Here is a 20,072-nt window from a genome sequence, read left to right as displayed (position 1 = left end):
GAGTCCTGGAGCCTGCCAGGGTGGTGCTTGGCTCCAGGACTCTAGCCGATCACCCTTACGTCAGCGAATGAGTCATGGAGCTTGCCAGGCCGGTGCTGGGCCTCTAGGCCTCTCACCTATCCCCCTTACTTTAGGGAGTGATTCCTGGAGCCCTCCAGCTGGTGCTGGGCTGCTGGGCCAACAGCCTGACACAGTCCCACTGAGGATAACACACAGTGGTGAGACTTCAGGTTTCTCTTTGTCAGCTTTGCATGCGAAGTACAATTCCACAACCATTTCTTTTCAGTTTGGATGGTTTTTGTGTCCCTTCCTGGACATTAGCCAAAATATTTTTTTACAAAGGTGTATTGAATATATATTGAAAAAGTATATCCTTTCATTACATGGTGCTTGCAAAATGGATTATGTATGAAGAATGAAATTAGGGTTTATCACAGTAGCCTAGTGGATAAATCCTCACCTTGAAAGTGCCGGGATCCCATATGGGTGCCGGTTTGTGTCCCAAATGCTCCACTTCCCATTTACCTCCCTGCCTGTGGCCTGGGAAAGCAGTAGGGACAGCCCAAAGCCTTGGAATTCTGTACTCATGTGGGAGACCTGGAAGAAGATCCTGGCTCCTGGCTTTGGATTGACTCAGTTCTGGCCATGGCGACTACTTGGGGAGTGAACCAGCAGATGGAAGATCTTTCTCTTTTTCTCTCCTTTTTGTAAATCTCTCTTTCCAATAAAAATAAATAAATCTTTATTTATAAATATAAATCAATATACATAAACCAAGATAAATATAAATAAATATAGATAAACCAAGATACATTATAATTAAAATGAAGATGTAAATCTAAAGCAGATGAAATCACTCATTAACTTTAGAGGAATGGTGTGTGGAGTTATAGCCAACTCTGAGAAATGGAGTCCAATCCCATCCTATAGAAGCTGGGAAAAACAGTTGGAGATGTTTTTAAGGAAGAGAGGGTTAAAACATTGACAACTTGCAAAAAGCTGCTCATAATGAAAATTATCAGTAAGTTTGAAATAGAACAAATTAAGTCACCTTGGTAAATAATGTGTACACAAAACTGTGAGCTTCAGTTAGAGTGAAAAGCTCTGCTTCCCATTTAACACTAGAAACAAGGCACAGATGTCAACTACTTCTACTGCCATTCAACAAATAAACTGTAGTTACCAAAGAAGATAAAAGGAACAGCTATACAGATGGAATGATGGGGGGGAAACTGTCCATATTTGCAAGCACATGAAAACATGTAAGACCAAGAAATACATAATCAGTTTTAACTGATGTCAATTCACCAAGGTCACAAAGCACAACATTAACATACGAAACATAATCTCACAAAGATAGGATCAAATCTAAACAAGTCCTGGAGCTGGCAGTGTGGCTCAACAGGCTATCCTTCACCCTGTGATGCTGGCATCCCATTTGGGCACTGATTCATACTCAGGCTTCTACTTCCAGTCCATCTCTCTGCTTATGGTCTGATGAAACAGCAGAGGAAGGTCCACATCCACTGGCCATGCACCCATGTTGGAGACTCAGAAAAAGCCCCTGGCTCCTGGCTTTGGATTATCTCAGGTTTGACCACTGTGGCCAGAGGGCGAGTGAACCAGTGGAGGGAAGACCTTCTGTTTTTATCTCTTCTATTCTCCGTAATTCTCTTTCAAGTAAAAATAAATAAATATTTTAAAAATGTTCAAACAGAAATTAAATATGCAATTCTGTTTCATAAAATAAAACATTCTGAAACAAGAAATAAAGATGCACTTATTAATTGAGAGATAATTGTGAACCTAGTATGTTTGTTAATTGAGAGATATACTAGGTTCACAGAGTTGAAGGCTTCATACGAGAAGCATGTCAAATATCTAAAAGGTATCTGTATATGTAACGCAATTATCAAATTCTAGGTGGCTTTTTCGTAGAAACAGACAAATCCATTCTACATTTAAATGGAAAGGAATAAGCCCCAGAATATTTTTAAAAACTTGACAAAGAATAATTATGTCATGTGTCTATGAAACCTTAATAAAGACACAATAGTGCATTTCTTAAAATGTAAGCTTGAGTACAAGATGGATGAACTACAAAATTTTCAGGGAGCTTATGGATCAGGAAGGAAAGCATAGCTACAATGAAGGAGAGGGGAGAATATGATGCTACAACATATTTGAAGACCACATTCCAGGTTTCAATCTTCATTCTTATTTTAAATAAGGTGAGGAATCCAAAAGAAAATCAATAGGTTTCTCTATAGGGGCATATTCAGAGTTGGGGCCACCATTCCTACGTTGTAAAGTGTTTCCCTTTGCCTTGATCTCATTCAAAGCTAACAAGTTAGGTGGTCAGAGGCATTGGGGTTAGACTATTTGCTCTGGAGCAATGAGCTCATGCAATTATTAAGAACTGCTACTACTATGTTATTTGACTTCATGGCATTGTAAATTTCTATTTTTCTTCCTGTTATTGATTTTGTATTGTGACTTTTCATTAAGGGGTGCACAGTAACTGTGAGATGGAGACTAACATATCAAGAGATGAGGATACAATGTAGTATGCATCTCTACTTCCAGGCAAAGATGGACTTACAATGAAACTGTTCACTTTATCTTGACAAAAGGATGCTGGACTGTCTGCCATTGTCCATGCCCACAATGATGGACATTTGACTGTGTATGAAGAACTATATGTTAGTAATGATATAGAGGAACTAGGTGGGGGGGAGGAATGGGAGGGGATAAGGGAAATCCCAGGAGCCTGTGGAACTGTATCATATAATGATAATGATAATAATAAATATTAAAAAAGAAAGAAAATTTTAAAAAGAACTACTACTTTCCACCCACTGGTCTTCCTTGAACCTACAGCCATCTCTTTTTTCCAGTTTCCACCATAGAGCAATCCATTACCCTGACTCTGGGATCACCAGCTTTGTAGGATGGTTTGTTGGTCTCTGATTTTGCTTCAACCTTGCATAAAGCATCATGACTATCAATAAAATCTCATTTACTTCCTTCTTGGAATCACTTAATGGTTGTACCCTCATTCCCCATTGATTCCTGGAAATTTAGCACTGCATCCACAGTAGTTGGCAACCTGACCTGCCTCTTGTCAGCTTCCGGCTACTCATACTCCAAGATTTCCAAAGTATGTTGTGTACCGATTGGACTTTGCAGACAATGTTAAGTTTCTTCCAAGACTTTTCTCATTCTAATCAATACGTAAATCGGGAAAAGTGTAATTTTGGGGGGCAGCCTGATAGCCATTCAGTGCTTCCACTGTTCTCTGTGATGTAGCCTTTATTTATCCCATCTAAACTTTCATTGCACACAAAAATGATTCCTTTGCTTCTGATCTGAGGCATTGGATCTGAACATAATGGGCACCTGGTAAATCGACGGAACTGGGGGCATCAGGACATCCTGCTCTCAGGTACACCAGGGCTAGGCTGGCCATTTCCTTTCCTCCCACTAACTTTTGGTTTTGTGCCAACTGGCAGTGGGTTCTTAGCTAGCTCAGGAAATCCAATCAAACAAATGCCCTTTCTTTCCCTCAGAACTAGAGGTCAGCTATGCTGTGTCTGGCAGTCCAGGTGCTCAATGTGGCCATGGGCTCTGCATGGGTCTAGGTCCAGAATTCCATCAGCCATCTCTGGTACCAAAAGAGGCTTCCAGACCCATGTATTTGGCTGCTGAGACTGTGGCCAGGCTGTGGCACCGGGTTTGCAGATCACTGACCAGCACTGGTGACTACAAGGATTTCTCCCTGGCTACACCTGCAGAGCAGACAGGAGCCTGCCTCTGTTGCAAGTTCTGGACCTCAGTGTTGACTTGGGGCTGATGAAAAGAGCTGCTGAAATCTACAACGTGTGATGCTGGATTTCTGCACCATGGGCTTCCAGCCCCTTCTCAGGTGAAGAGCTGCTGCCTATCCTTTGCTGAAGCAGATCCACAACCCAGGACTCTGCCAGGCATCCTTTCCTTTTTTTTTTTTATTAAATTTATTCATTAATTACATTGTGTTGTAATTTCACAGGAACTGGGATTCTCCCCATACTTCCACATACCCTCCCCCCATGGTGGGTTCCTCCACCTTGTCAGGCATCCTTTCCTTATTCCTACCTCATGGTCTCTGTGTTCTCACGTGCAATTCTCCTCGTCCCCTTCAGGTTCTTAGTGTCAGTCAAGGTGTTTTTGGGACCACAGCTTTGTATCAGACATGCTGCACACCTCTGTGAGCCAACCATGGCCAGTTCACCTGTAGACATTGCCCCCAGCATGCTGAGCATACTCCCACTGTCAGGTGGAAGGATAGAGGGAAATCAAGGGCAACAAAGTGCTCCTACCTCTCACAGGACTTGCTCTCTCCTCAGCCAGGCCCTGATCCTTTCCAACTTTCCACTTGCATGTGTTCCATGTTCTTCCAAGCCACAGGTTCAGACCGAAGAAGACAGAACGGGCATGGCAAGTCTTGTGAAGCAGTGGAAGCCCGGGCTCTTTTTCTTGGGGTCTCTAAGACAGGCTGTACCTTCAGGCACTCCGCTGGCGACTATGGTCTCTCCAGGTGTGGAGGAGAGCCTTAGGGGGTCTCACATTCCTGTCCTTGTGTCCCTTTCTCCCGACAGCCCATGTTTCTCCTGGAACAGATTCTTGGCCATCAGTTTCCTACAGTTTATCTCTTCGTCTCACGCTCTTCACTCAACAATGCAAAGGAGTCTTCTAGCCCAAACAGCACAGCCATCTCAGGCGAGGTTTGTGTAACAGGGCCAAGGACAGCGGTGGTACTCTTCCCCTGGGAGGAAATTAAGGGCACCTGCGAGTGCATAGTGCATTCTGCTCACAGGAACTGCCTTTGCCCTGAGGACTCAGCAGTCTCTGCCTTTGCCCACACCGAGGCCCTTTCTGATCTCCCCCTCCATCCCCTCTGCAGATATAACTGGTCTCATTTGAGCCCCCTGGACCTGAAGAACCGATCTGTGGGCCTTGGCACTGAAAACCCAAGCACAGGTCACGCACACTTCACCCTGGACGGTCACAAGTTTCATATCTTCGGTGGCTCCATCCACTACTTCCGGGTTCCCAGAGAGTACTGGAGGGACCGCTTGCTGAAGCTGAAGGCCTGTGGCTTCAACACTGTCACCACGTGAGTACAGCCCCAGCCCCCTCACCTCGGGACCCTTGGGGAGCTAGCACCTGGAGCTGCAGCCTGACTCTAGCCTTGACTCTGCTTGGGATCTAGAGTGAGGACCTCCCTTCTGCCTAGGCTTCCTGCAGTCACCTTTTGTGCTCAGGCATTTGTCCATCACTTTTATAACTGTATGATCAAAGTTTCGGAAAGAGAATGAGTTAGAGAAATATAGCGGTTCTTCAGTAGGGTTGATTCAACCAGGAATTAAAAGATCTGCAGTTTTGTCTGGAGAGAGAGAGAGAGAGAGAGAGAGAGAGAGAGAGAGAGAAGAAGAAGAAGAAGAAGAAGAAGAAGGAGGAGGAGGAGGAGGAGGAGGAGGAGGAGGAGGAGGAGGAGGAGGAGGAGGAGGAGGAGGAGAAAAGAAAAGAGGAGAGAGGGGGGGGAGAAATCTATGCACAATTTTATCCTATCTGGCTACAGGGTAGATGATTCCTTAAATATCTCTGTGTATGTGATGATTTCTCTGGCATCTTAGGAACATTTAACTTAATGATACACAAAGATTCTTTAAGAAGCAAATAGAAAACACAATTAAAATGCAAGTTTACATTCTAACAACTTTTAGAAGCAACTGTTTTCCAAAAACTATTTGAAGACTCCTCATGAGTGTGTTTCAAAGTTCTTTGCACCAACACATAGGAAACATTAAACCTATGGGTTCATGTTCTTTTCCCATTTCTTAACGAATTTTTTGTTGTTGTTGAGTTCCCGAAGTTATTTGTAGTTTCTGGGCATTAAACCTCTGTCAGTTGTATAATTTGCAATTATTTTTCTGTTGCCTCTCCACTTTGTTGGAAATTTCCTTTGAAGTACAGGAAGCCTCTTGACTTGGTCCAATCCCATTTGCTTACTTTTGCTTTAGTTGCTTTTGCTTCCAGTATCTTTCCCATAAAGTGTTTGCCTACACCTATGTTCTGCAGAGTTCCCCTAAAGTTCACCTCCAGCAATTTCATGATGTCTGAGTAAAGATTTAGAGCCCTGATTCATCCACAGATGGTATTTTCTGTGTGTAACATGTAGTAAGGGTCTTATTTCTCACTTCGGCATACAAAGGCCCATTTTTTTGAGGAGTCCGTGTTTTCACTCCGGATTGACTTTGGTTTGGTTGTGAAAAATTAGTTGTCTGTAGATATATAACTTTATTTCTGTAAGTTCCATTCTGTTGAGGTCTGTTTCCATGCCAGTGCCAGGCTGTTTTGGCTACAACTGTCCTGTAATAGGTGTTAAAGCCTGGTATCCTCGTTCCTGCAGCTTCATTTTTGTTGAGACTGTTTTAGCTCTTTGGGATCTCTTCTTATTCCATGTAAACTTTTTCATCATTTTTTTTTAGATCTGAAAATAATGTTGTATGTAACTTGACACAGATAACATTGATTCTGTAAATGGCTTCGATAGTTTGAACATTTTGATTATATTAAGACTGCCAATCCATGAACATGAAAAATGTTTTTCAACGTTTGTGTCTTCTTCTATTCCTTTTTTTTAATGTTTTGTAATTTTCATTGTAGAGATCCCTCATATGTTTGGTTAAATATATTCCAAGTTAGTTACATTTTTACAGCTATTGCGAATGAGTATGAGCTTACATTTTCTTGCTTACCCATGCAATTGTTTGTGTATAAAAGGCTATTGTTGATTGTTTTGTTTGAGTTTCAGTAGTCCTTTAGATCCCCTATGTAGAGAATCATATCATCTGCAAATAGGGTTAACTTGAGTAACTCCTTCCTAATTTTTATCTTTCTATTTCTTTTTATTTTAATTTGTATGTTAGTTGCCACAGATTAGAGAAAATATATGATGGACATCTGGGCTGATTTCATTTCTTAGCTACTGTGAATTGAGCCCTTATAAACATCTCAGTACAGATAACTCTCGTATGCTGATTTCATTGATCCCCATTAATGAGAAGGATGGGACTATGGCAGACTATTTTCAGATATCTGAGGAACCCTCACAACATTTTCCGTAATAGTTGCACTAGTTTCTATTCCCACCGGCATTTGCTGTTTTTGATTTTCTGGTGATAGTCATTGTAACTGGCTGAAGTGAAACCTCATTGTGGTTTTCATTAGCATTTTCTTGATGACTAGTGAACTTGAATGTTTGTTCCTATGTCTGTTTGTTACTTGAATGTCATCACTTGAGAAATGCATTTTCAAGCACTTCTGCATTTCTTAACTGCGCTGTTTTACTATTGTTGAGTGTTTTGAGTTCTTTAGTGAGCCTTGAGGTCCATACTCTGTCAGTTACATAAGCCTAGAGCTTTTCCAGGTTTCACTCAGGGGTCCAAGAGCCCAAGACACTGGGTAACTCTTGGTTGCTTTCCCAGGCTCATTATCAGAGATTTGAGTCAGAGTGGAGCAGCTGTAACATAACCTGCACCTGTACTGGATGCTCGCAACAGGCGGTAGAGATCCTTGACCTACGATGCTGCAGTACTGGCCCCTGATCCAGCCACTTCTGGTTGCTCCACCTTAGTAGAGGGAGCAGCTCCTTCTCTCAGGGCTCAATGCTGGGGATAGGAGTTGTATGTGCCACTCGCAGTGACGTACCTGCACCAACTCAAAGTTGAGGAGGAGCACACATTTAGCATTTCCATGTCTCAGCACAGAATCATGTACTCCAAAGTGATGTAGCAACAGGACTAGCTGATTTAAAAAATGACAGGTTCTTACCACCAATTCAGGCATTCTATAGGAAAACAAAAAATAAAGGACAGTATTCCTTCTCCATGGTGACCCAATAGGATCTCTCCCTCCCTCTAATGCTTGTCTGGATACAGAGTCAATGTGGATTATGACATTCTGTGCCTGGCACTTTCTCAGACACTCCAGTTGGTACTCTGTGTCCTAGCTTCTCCCACCATCTTTGGTGCAGTTAACTTAGTTGAAGTGGTGGTGAGCCGTAGCTCACACTGGCCCCTGGTGGCCCCAACACAGCCAACCTCAACTGCAGCTTATGAGCTCTGCACTCCTGTCCCATATAATTTCTACTATTTTGCTTTACTTTCTCACTGGAAATTTGCCTTGATCTGGAAATCAAGCCCTTCCTTCATTTTCTACAAACAAATGGTTAGATACCACTTATTGCCACCAAGTGCTTAAAAAAACAAACTTTGATGGCTATTATCTTTGCATGATGCCTCTACAGCTTGCAAGAAAGACTTGAATAGATATCAGGAGGTGTGTTGGTGGTTTTACCACCATGCTACGTCAGTTCTCAACCTCTTTGCATAATATTTCTTCTATGTAATAAATGTGTTTCATAGTCTCAAGAATTTGTTTCTGTGTGCTGTTGAGTAATGTTATCATTTTCCATTCATTTTTCAGCATTTAATCAAGATTTTCATCCTCATAATCAAATTATGGTGAGCTGTGTTGCTTTGTGGAAGTCATTGTGTCTTCCTTGTTTTTGTATGTCTATTTTTAGGCATTTGTGTACATTATGGTTGGTTTTTTCTTCTGATGCTTTTTATCTTTAAACTATGCCTCTGTGCCTTGGAGCCAGGGTAGTCTGGCCAGTGCTAAAGTGAAGTGAGAGTCCAGGGTGACATCCAAGTTGGATGTGGTGGGCTAGTATAGTGACTATGGAAATCAGTGAAGAGAATGCTAAGAGTACTGAAAACTGAGCTACCAAATGACCCAGCTATTCCACTCCTGGGAATATATCTAAAGGAAATGAAATCATGTGAGAAAGTAACCTGAATCCTACATTTATGGCAACAATATATTTACTGAAATAAGCAAATCTCAAAAGCACAAATATGATATGTTCTCTCTGATATAAGGTAACCTTGCTGTAAGATACAAGATCAACAGATGTGTAGGTATGTATATGTATAGTATCTATATGTATATATATTCATCTAGAGGAACTGTATAAGGGAAAATAGCACACTGAGAAGTGAAGATACATTGCAGTATGCATTTCTGCTGCTGAATAAAAGATGGACCCTCAATGAAAGTGTTAAAAAATCCCATATTGTAGAAAAAAATCATACTTGTTATTTTAAGATAAGTCAAAGGGCTAGGAACTCACTTCAGGGCTCCTGCATGATTGCCTGCAACACAGTGACTTCACCTTCACTGCTGTGAGGATTGTGAGTAAAGGATTTGTAGCCAGGGATTAACCCAGTCATTATGATGTGAAACATGCCATATTTAACCACTAATCTGAAATCCTAAATCTATTTTTGGTCTCTTAAACACTAGCCATTCTCACTACAGTAAGATTTTATCACATTAAAATTATTCTTTAAAAATTTTTTTTTATGTTTCTGGACACAGAGAGAATGTTTTCCATCTTGTTGCCACTTCCCAGGTGGCCACAATATCCAGGTCTAGGACAGGCCGCATCCAACAGAAAGAATTTGTGACCTGTGTGACAGGGACCCAGATACCTGAGTCATCTCCTAATCTTTCCCATTAGCATCAGCTGGATCAGAAGCAGAGCATCCAGAACTTCCTCGGACATTTTGATGTGGAATGTGTGCTTTCAGGCTGTGGTTTAGCCCATTGCACTACAATGTAGGTCCCGCCTCATGGCTTGGACATCTGTTTCTGTGATTGATAATCATATGAGAATTGTGCAATATATATTTTTTTACATTTTATTATTATCATTTTATGATACAATTCCATAGGCTCCTGGGATTTCCCTTATCCCCTCCCCAACTCCCTCCCCCCACCTAGTTCCTCTATATCATTACTAAAATATAGTTCTTCATACACAGTCATATGTCCATCATTGCGGGCATGGACAATGGCAGAGAGTCCAGCATCCTATTGTCAAGATATAGTGAACAGTTTCATTGTAAGTCCATCTTTGTCTGGAAGTAGAGATGCATACTACATTGTATCCTCACATCTGGATATGTTAGTCTCCATTTCACAACTACTGTACATCCCCTCAAATGAAAAGTCATAGTACAATATGAACAATAGAAAGAAAAATAGAAATTTACAATGCCATGAAGTTAAATGACATGTTACTAGATATGACAGTCTCCATTACACAGCTACTATACATCCCCTTAAATGAAAAGCCACAAAACAAAATCAACATCAGGGAGAAAAAAAATTAACAACACCCAGAAGTTAAATAACATGCTACTAAATGACTAAGTTGTAGCTGAAGAAATGAAAATCAAGAACCTTCTTGAAGAAAATGATGCTACTGTATGATCCACAAGTCATTGAGTGATTTAATCAGAAGAAAGTGTTTTGAAGAGATGAAACTAACAAAAAACAACAGAACCCATGTGATGTAATTTCCGCTGATTTTTGTTGGTGAAGTGTCTTCTAGACATTATTAAGAGGTCAAATCTAAGAGTTATGGGAGTGCCAGAAGGTACAGAAAGAGAAGCTGAGTTTGCAAATGTATTTAATGAAATAATAAAGGAAAATTTCCCTAATCTAAAGAAAGAATTGGGAAATAAGATCCAGGAGGGGCACAGAACTCCCAACAGGCCTGATTAAAAGCGATCTTCACCACGACACATGGTCATCATGCTCTCTCAATTGAACATAAGGAAAGATCCTTAAATGTGCATGGGGGAAAAATCAACTGACATATGAATGCCAATTAAACTCACAGATCTCTCACAGGAAACTCTACAGGCAAGAAGAGAATGGAGTGACATATTCCAGATTCTAAAAGAAAAAAATGGTCGGCCCAGGATAACATATCCAGCAAAGCTTTCTTTTGTCTTTGAAAATGAAATAAAATTCTTCCACAGCAATACATTTTCAATGTCTACTTTTAAACTGAGCTGAAACTATATGGTATTTTTTCCTTTAGCTTTTTTTTTTTTTAAGTTCCTTGCATTTTTTTTGAATGAACTCCAGACTTTTCAAATGAAAAGCTGGCAAGTAATTCTTCCAATCTTGGCTTGTTTTTTCCCTCCATTAATGATTTCTTTTGCTGTGTAGAAGCATCATGGTCTGGTAACAGCCCTGTTTGTTGATGTCTACTTTGTTGTCCGTGCTTTAAATGGCTTATCCATTAAGCTATAACTTAGGTCAGTGTCTTGAGTTGTTGTTTCTATTGTTTTCTTCTAGTAATTTTATTGTTTCTTTGTCTTCCATTTATGTTGTTGACCCACTTTGAGGTTTTGGATGGGGGAGAAGTGGGGAAGCAGGGTTTAAGTTCTATCTCCTGCACCTGGTATTCAGTTAAGCAGGACAATTTATTGAAAGATCTGTCACTTTTTAGGACTCTTCTGTAAAGAATCAATTGACTAAAGAAGTGTAGATTAATTTCCTGTAACTATAATGTGTTTTCTGTTCCAGTGGTCTAGCTATTGGTTTCTATGACACCATGACTCAGGTGTGTCTTGAAATCAATTGTTTTGTCATGATTGCTGTGTTATTTACTCTTGTTACTTGAAGATTTTGCTTGTCCCGTGAGAATTGGTATTGAATCTCTAACTTTTGTAATCTAGGTATTCATAAAAGGTGTTATTGGTGTATAAAGTATTACTGATTTTATGTTGAGTTTTCTATCTTGTACCTTTACTGAGTTCATTTACCATTTGTAATGTTTTTCTGTAATCTTCAGATTTTTCTGTGCATAGATTGTAGTATATACAGTACCATATTGTATAGATACTTAGATAGTTAGATAGATAGATAGTTATTTTGAATTTCCTTTCCTATTTTGAGGCTTTCATCTCAGTTTTGTCTAATTTCTCTGGATAGAATTCTCTCTATTTTTCTTTTTTTAAAGATTTATTTATTTTTATTGGAAAGGCAGATATATAGAGAGGAGGGGAGACAGAAAGGAAGATCTATCGTCCAATGGTTCACTCCCCAGTTGGTCGCAATGGCTGGAGCTCAGCCAGTCCAAAGCCAGGAACCAGGAGCTCTTCCGGGTCTCCCACGCAGGTGCAGGGTCCCAAGGCTTTGATCTGTCCTGACTGCTTTCCCAGGCTACAAGCAGGAAGCTGGATGGGAAGCAGGGTCGCCTGGATTAGAACTGTTGTCCATATGGGATCCCAGCATGTGCAAGGCGAGGACTTTAACCAGTACGGTATCACGCTGTTCCCTGTCTATTTTTTTTAAAGATTTATTTATTTTCATTGGATATTCAGTTTTATAGAGAGAAGACAGAAAGATCTTCCATCGCTGATTTATGCCCCAAGTGGCCACAATGGTTGAAGCTGAGTTCATCTAAAGCCAGGAATTAGGGGCTTCTACCAGGTCTCCCACGTGGATATAGGACCCCCAAAGCTTTGGGCCATCCTTGACTGCTATGCCAGGCCCCAAGCAGGGAGCTGAATGGAAAGTGGAACAGCAGAAACATGAGCCATCCCACATGTGGGATCTTGGCACTTCCCAGGCAAGGATTTAGCCACTGGGCCATTGCTTTAGGCCCTCTAGCTAAAATTCTAATCACTTTTCAGTAAAATTGCCAAGAATGGATGTATTTGTCTTTTTCCTGATGTTAGGAAAAATGCTGTCCACTTTTGCCATTTAGTATGATGGCTACTGTGGACTAAAAACCACAAGTCTTATTGGAAACAATTTACTGTTTTATTGGAAGGTCTGCATGAGAGAGAGGGAGGGGAGGAGGGAGGGAAAGAGAGAGAGAGAAAGAGAGAGAGAGAGAGAGAGAGAGAGAATCTTCCTTCTGCTTATTAACTCTGCAAATGGTGGCTATGCATGGAGCTGGGCTGATCTGAGACCAGGATCCAGGGGCTATCTCTGGATCTCTCACATGGATGTAGGTGTCCACTGACTTGCACTATCCTCCATTGTTTTCCATGCACATTGACAACATGCTGGATTGAATATTGAGCTGTGAAAACACAGACTGGAGCCCATATGGAGTGCCACAGCCTCAGGCAGTGTCTGCTGTGTCAGAGCTAGGCTTGCCACTGGTCTTCTCAAATTCCACAGGGACTCCTTTCTGCATTCTATCTCCAGGAACCTCGCAGAAATCACCCACTTGTTTTATTTATTTGTGGGTTTTTTTCTTTGTAGTTTAACTACCACTGAGAAATATTTAGGTGCATACCATACATTTTGTCTTGCTTTATTCCTTTTAGTGGATGAGAGAGTGAATGGGAAAATTATACCAAAATCCATAGAATCTAGAACAATAGGAAAATAGTTGGGTAACTAAGAAAGAAACTGTGTAGATTTGTTTTTGAAACAAAGGTTTAATTCAATGGATAATTACCACTTATTCTGCAGTAGCACTATGCCAGGTTTTAGCATGGGTCTCAGGATGACCTGAAAAATTTGTAAGAAAGCAGGAAGTTTCTTAGGATTTTTCCCTCTTCTCTTTTCTAGCTACATTCCCTGGAACCTCCACGAACCAGAAAGGGGAAAATTTGACTTCTCTGAAAACTTGGATCTGAAGTATGTGGGGTTGATGTTCCTGGAGCACCAGGAGGACTCTGATAGGTGGTTACATGGGTGGATTAGGAGCCCAGCCATGTCCTGCCTCTGTGTTGAGAGCCTTGTCCTCAGGATCAGAGTGGAATGCTGCCCAGCTGTGTGCTGCCTCCCAGATAGGCCAGCCCTGTAACCACTGGGGACACTCCACTCTACTCCTAGACCATTGACCAATGAAATGGGACCAATAGCTGCAACGGGACCTATTAACTTTGGAGGAGTTGTCTTTTATCTGGATTAGCAAGGTTGTTGTAGATTTACTGCTACTACCACTGCCTCCTGCCTGATACACCAGTCATGCTCTGCTGATGCTCTGAGGCTGGCAGTCAGTGGATGCCCAGCTGGCAGGATCTTTGTTCCCCCACCTGGGATAGGGATGCCCTGCTCTTCGGGTGTCCCCTCACCTGTGTCCCTGGCAGTGAGAGGATGCGGGAGAGGTAGGCAGCTGCTTCACCCTCCAGGATGTGCAGACTGCACGCTGCCCAGACTGCTGTGGAATCACGTGTGGTATTGAGGCGCTTTTCCTTCCCAGGGCCTTTGTGGTGATTGCAGAGGAGCTCGGCCTCTGGGTGATTCTGCGTCCAGGCCCCTACATCTGTGCTGAGATTGACTTCGGGGGCTTGCCCAGGTAGGCTGGGTTATGACACCAGAACTGTGGCTTAGTGAACTATTTGCTTCACATGAAGTAATGATGAGGACAGTGACAACAACTTCCACTGACGAAGTGCTTATTGCATGGGATTTAGGTGCATCTCTCACATGGGGTCTGAGAGCTGTGGCAAGGAGAGGTTTCACTGCCATTCTCACTGCAAAGATCAGAAGAGGAGATGGATACCCTGGTTCATGCCAATAGCATGACATGGTGTAAAGTGGGGAAGAGCCATAGGAGGCCTGACCCCTTTCTCCCCCAAAGCAGACACCAAATCAACTCTATTTTCCTCATGCATGGAGAAGGAAGGAAACAGAAGCATTTTGCCCAGACAGTCAAATCCTGCTGGCATTTCTTTTACTTTGTTGCATTCTGTTTGCCTCACCCTATCTCTTTCTTTGTCATTGCAGGAGACTTGTTTGCTTGGTTTTGACATCTATAGCTCTCAGCCCCAATTCATGAAATTTGGTTGAGAAGTCTAGGATCTAGTTCTTTGACCTGAAAGATTAGATGGGAATCCTGACTTAATTTTCAGCTATGCTTTAAGATAAATGCCTTCCCTCCTCAGATTCACCTGACGTCATTACGTTTTTCTACAATGGATTTCTCCTCTGGTCCAACTCAGGTGCACAAAAAAGCTGAGCCTGACAGATGTGCACTTTTGTGGAAGTAACTGTTATACATGCTGATCAGTTTGACACTTAGCACTTCCCCAGTGACAAGAGCAAAGAGGTTTATGAAATGGTAGTTCCTACCCAGCACTTTAAGTCTTGCTTCATAGGAAAAACGTGAGCCTTTCCCAAGGAACACATATGGCACTTATGAAAAATGATCTTACCGTGTTTGGTTTTTGTTTGTTTGTTTTTGTTTTTTTGTCTTTTTAAATTAAATTTATTCATTAATTACATTGTGTTGTAATTTCATAGGAACTGGGATTCTCCCCCCACTTCCCCACACCCTCCCCCCATGGTGGGTTCCACCACCCTGTTGCGTAACCATAGTTCAAGTTCAGTTGAGATTCCCTCTTAGCAAGCATATGATCTTACTGTGTTTGAAAGATTGTTTGAGTGTGAGAGAGACTCATGAAAGCTGGTGTGGGAGCCTAACCAGGCTCAGATTCTCAGACTGACTAGAGAGACTTGAAATTTCTTCTAGAATCATGAGGTGCCTCAGCAATGGAAGTAATGACTTGCTATAAATCCTACAAGTTGGGAGTGGTACAACAAGTTGACCAGGTGCAGCCTTTGCAGGACTGTTAACTGTAACAGGGCTCTGGGTATGAGCTAGAGGGAGATGAAGCTTTAAATAGGGGGCTTGGAGAAGGACCTGGGGGTCATGTTCTCCCACCTTCCTCTCTGCACTGAGTCTGTCTTTCCTTGCCCCTAGCTGGCTACTGCAGGATCCCAAGTCCCGAGTGAGGACAACTGACAAAGGCTTTGTTGAGGCAGTGGACCGATATTTTGATTTTCTGGTTGCCACAATGGTTCCTCTCCAGGTAAGGCCCAGGAAATGCTTCCTTAATTCCTTTACTGTGGGGAGAGAATTTGTTCTGATTCAACCTGTGAATAGGCCACAACCTGTGCATATAAAACATGAAGCTGACATTCCTGGGCTCTTGGATTCTGTACCATCAGCTTGAGGGCAGAAGCTTTTCACTTGTCCTGTACGGTCATCAGGGCCTCTAAAGAACAACATCACATAGAACAGAAGTTGCACATAGTAAATGAGGAAGAGAGTGAGAACTGTTATGGGGGGTTGCATTTTCAGACCTCTACCCATCACTCTGATGTGAAGGAAGATCCTGATTAAACATCCATGGTGGTGGTGCTCACTGTCTGAGCAGAGGGCTGAAGAAAGGTTTACAAAGGTGTAGAGCTGTTCTAAGAGCCACACTCCTGAGCAGGAGGCAGAAGCATGATGTTACCTTATGAGGCTGCAGGGAAGAAGGATGCCTCTTTCCGATGTCACAAGATAGATTAGTCAATTTTTCTTGGGTGTAATAACATCCCACAGGTTGAATAGTTGATAGAGAATGGCAGATCGTCTGGTTATCAGTTGTGGAAAAGACCTGATCTTTTGCCATCTTCTGTCCTGCAAACTGAAGTGACATGGTTAGACATTGGTACCACCACTGAGGCAGCAAGTTATGCCACCCCATGACCTCATCTAATCCTAGTTCATTCTACAAACCTCAATTGCTCATTCCACTATCATTAGATTTGGAAGCTGCTTTTAACATAGGAAGGTTTGGATAGTTGTTGAACTTTCAGATGTGGAACCTGGGTCAGTGTGCAATATGGAACAGAGCTGCAGGTTTCAGAGTTCATAGCCTAGCGGTCACTGGTATGAGACACAGAAGCAAACACAGAGAGGAAGATTTCTGTCCCATCTTGAGTGCCCAGGAGGAGACAGAGGCCGAGTCTTCAGGAAGCTTGGCTCCGCATGTACACAAAAGATGTGTTATCTTTTTCAGCAAACTCATTTTACTTTGAACCCTGGTAGCCTCATGTTTCAACCCTCGTATGCTTGTGTCTCAGTACCGCCATGGAGGCCCTGTCATTGCATTCCAAGTGGAGAATGAGTATGGTGCATTTAACAAGGACGAAAACTACATGCCTTACATCAAAGAGGTAAGAACACTCTGTGTGCTTCCTCATTTATATGTTTCCTTCTGCAAACTGTGTTTTTCTGGCATGTATTTCTAATTTCTTCCTGCAGTAATAGGGCTACCATGCACTGCTAGAATATTTAAGCCAAAGTTTAATTCCACTATGAATTTACAATATCATCAGTACAATCAGGAATATTTAGAGTTAAATATAAATCATTAAAGCTGCGGTTAGTGAATGCGTATGTACAGTAAATAGTGATCAATGAGTTGATGATAGTGATTACTAGCTGTCTACACTGGGGCCCACGGCATCCTTTTGTTCCTTCACAGAGTGACATTCCCGGTCAAGCTGTGACTGCAGTCCTGTCTGTTGTCCTCCCTGAGGTTGGAGTTTCTTGTCCCTGAATTTCCATATTCAAGGACTGATGCATATTCTGGACTGCATGCCTGGTCAGTGTAATGAGTAGGGCTAGAGGCTTCAGGATTTGACCTGACCCATCGTCAGCTCTGTTCACAATGAGTATGCAGCTCACCTGCTGTGCAAGGAAGATGGGCAAAACACATCACCAGCCTCTGTGGAAGTGATACAATCGGAGTCATTTGTCTCTTGAACCTTTGCTCATGGCTGGCATCAATGCATCAGTAATTCACAGCAGATATTATATTTTTTGAAATATATGTTTATATATTCAAAAATATTGACATTATGTCATATTTTGATACAATGTGTCATGCTCAAACTGCAATAAATACATCCTTCTCCTTGAATACTTACTGTTTATGGCGAGCGTATTTGAAATCTTGCTTCTTCTACTTTCTTATTTTTAAATATTCGGTGCATTATCTTCACCTATAATCACATCACTGCACATCATAACTGTTTTTACCAAGTATTACCAGTCTGTCCAATTTCCTCCTGCTCTACTCTCCTCAAATTCTGGTCACCACCATTTTACCATCAGCTTCGATGAAACCATGTATCAGCTGCACACATGGGTGGAATTATTGGGTACCTGGCTTTCTGCGGCTGTCTTGTTTCAGGTAATGTGACAATTTCATACCGTTCCCAGACAGGGTTCAAGGAAGAGAAGCGAATGACAGGGAGGAACTTTGGCTCTCTGGTCACCTTTCTCATAAACTTTCTATCAGACATCCCTCTTATTTAAGGCAGAAAAGGCTCCTTTGTATTTTTGAATAGGCTTGGGTAGATTGGGTGGCTTGTGTTGCAGACCTGTGCTCAGTGTCCTCGGTCCCTCAAAGCACAAACGGCTCTCCTGTCTGCTCTCCTTCACATTCTATGACTTACAACTGCCTCCAGAGTGTTTCCTAACATACCCTGCTCTATGTTTTCCAAAGGGGTTTTAGGTTATGGGGTTTCAGATCTCATATTAATCTCTTTTTGGAGCTTACCCCTGGAACAATACTGGGATGACACAAATCCGGTAATCTTCCAAGTTCTTAATTTGGAAATATTCAGACTCTGATTTCACTTTTACTCAGTAACACATAGCTGTTTTACTCCAGTTTGTGTTCATTTCTCAGTTCCTTTATACAAGTTTTCTTCCAGTGGGCACAAGGAAAAGGAGCTCAGGTCATTGCTTTTTATCAACAGGCCCTGCTGAAAAGAGGGATTGTGGAGCTGCTTTTGACCTCTGATTTGATGAATGATGTGCGGAAAGGCCAACTTAAAGGAGGTACAGATGTAGAACAGCTTGAAGGGGTAACTGGGGCTCTTACCTGGCTGATGTGAACTTTAAGCTCTCCAATGCCCATGTGCACAGGTTCTGCAGACTTGTACTACAGCGTGTGAGGACCTACTTATCTGCTCAGTGTTCTCGGATTTTGAGACTTTTCCTTGCTGCTGCTGTTGTCTCTGACAGACCACAAGCAAACCCTTCACGCTGAGCATATGTTACCTTTGTCACAACTGGTGCATTTCTAGGAATCTTTGCCTAAAGCTAGGAGAGTTTAACAACCCTGCCAATCCCCCAACGTGTTGAGTTTCTAGAAAATCAAGTAACCCAATTTGGGATGAAATCCTACTGTCTCAGGCTTCTGTGTACACATGTTTGAACACTAAGTAGCAGTACATGGAAACTCTCAGTGGCAATAGTAAATAAGTAATATAGGGATAAGCGTATGGGCCTTCAGCTCTTGTTGGCACTTATCACAATGCCTCAGTAGACAAGTCTTCTCTCTCTACAGCCTTGATCACAGTCAATCAAAGAAGACTGTGTCAGAGAATGTTTAAATTGCTGCATCAAATACAGGTAAGATATCTTAAAGATGAAGTACCTTATCTCTTCTTCCACTACTCATAGCCTGTGTGTCTGGTGTCAGTGAGCCCTAACATTGTTGCCAGTAATTTCAGCAGCATTTGCTTTTATGTTTGGAGAATTAGGAAGACTTCCTGCTATCATCATTTCTGCTTAGAGATCACATTGTGGAAATGTCTAAGATTAGTGAAGGTTTTTTTTTTTTAAGATTCATTTATTTTTATTGGAAAGTCAGATATGCACAGAGAAAGATCTTTCTTCTGCTGATTCACTTCCCAAGCAGCCACAGAGGCCAGAGCTGAGCTCATTTGAAGCCAGGAGCTAGGAACTAGGAGTTTCATTCGGGTATCCCACATGGGTGCAGGTTCCCAAGACTTTGGGCTTCTTTGCCTGCTTTCCCAGGCCACAAGCAGGGAGCTGAATTGGAAGTGGTGCTGCCAGGCCATGAATGGGGGTCCATATGAGATCCTGGTGTGTGCAAGGCGAGGACTTTAGCTGCTAGGCTACCTTGCTGGACCCAAGAATAGTGAAGGTTTAAAGATATAAACCCTTATCCGCTGTTCAGAGACAGATGATTCTAAGAGTGATCTCAGAAATCAATCAACACCTTGTTTTGTTAATGTTCATGTTTTCCAGCCAAATGCTGCAAGTCCTGAGAATCAGTGGGATTATTTCTTTATTACTTAACAGGAGTTGAGAAGCCTCTACTTTCCTCTCAGTGCGTTTCCTCTTTGACAGTTTCACAACAGACTAAACAGGGTCCATGCCATAGAGAACATATCCTTTCCTACCGAACAGCCTGACGTCGAATGTTGTCCTCTGTGTGGGTCTGCTTTTCCAGCTTCCCCTAGGGCTGGCCGTTACATTCACATCCACTGCCAAGTCCTCCTAGTCCTCTTGCAACTGGATACTAGCCTTCGTTTCTGGTCGCAGTCCA

At 42.1% G+C, this 20,072-nt stretch overlaps 1 protein-coding gene across 1 annotated transcript in view; it reads left to right on the top strand.

Annotated features, from left to right (window-relative positions):
• Positions 1–3,755: 3,755 nt before the first annotated feature.
• LOC101532163 (beta-galactosidase-1-like protein 3) overlaps positions 3,756–20,072 on the top strand; it is a 44,411-nt gene continuing 28,094 nt past the window's right edge. The window contains exons 1-9 of the mRNA XM_058662335.1: positions 3,756–3,925; positions 4,638–4,763; positions 4,943–5,155; positions 13,495–13,563; positions 14,132–14,227; positions 15,635–15,743; positions 16,786–16,878; positions 18,472–18,553; positions 19,065–19,129. Coding sequence (XP_058518318.1) covers positions 3,885–3,925; positions 4,638–4,763; positions 4,943–5,155; positions 13,495–13,563; positions 14,132–14,227; positions 15,635–15,743; positions 16,786–16,878; positions 18,472–18,553; positions 19,065–19,129 — 894 coding nt within the window. The 5' untranslated portion in view covers positions 3,756–3,884. The remainder of the gene's footprint in view (positions 3,926–4,637; positions 4,764–4,942; positions 5,156–13,494; positions 13,564–14,131; positions 14,228–15,634; positions 15,744–16,785; positions 16,879–18,471; positions 18,554–19,064; positions 19,130–20,072) is intronic.

The sequence above is a fragment of the Ochotona princeps genome, chromosome 4 (genome assembly GCF_030435755.1).
Source record: "Ochotona princeps isolate mOchPri1 chromosome 4, mOchPri1.hap1, whole genome shotgun sequence".
Taxonomy (NCBI): domain Eukaryota; kingdom Metazoa; phylum Chordata; class Mammalia; order Lagomorpha; family Ochotonidae; genus Ochotona; species Ochotona princeps.
Note: the sequence above shows the minus strand (reverse complement) of the source record. Positions and strands in the feature narration are given on the sequence as shown.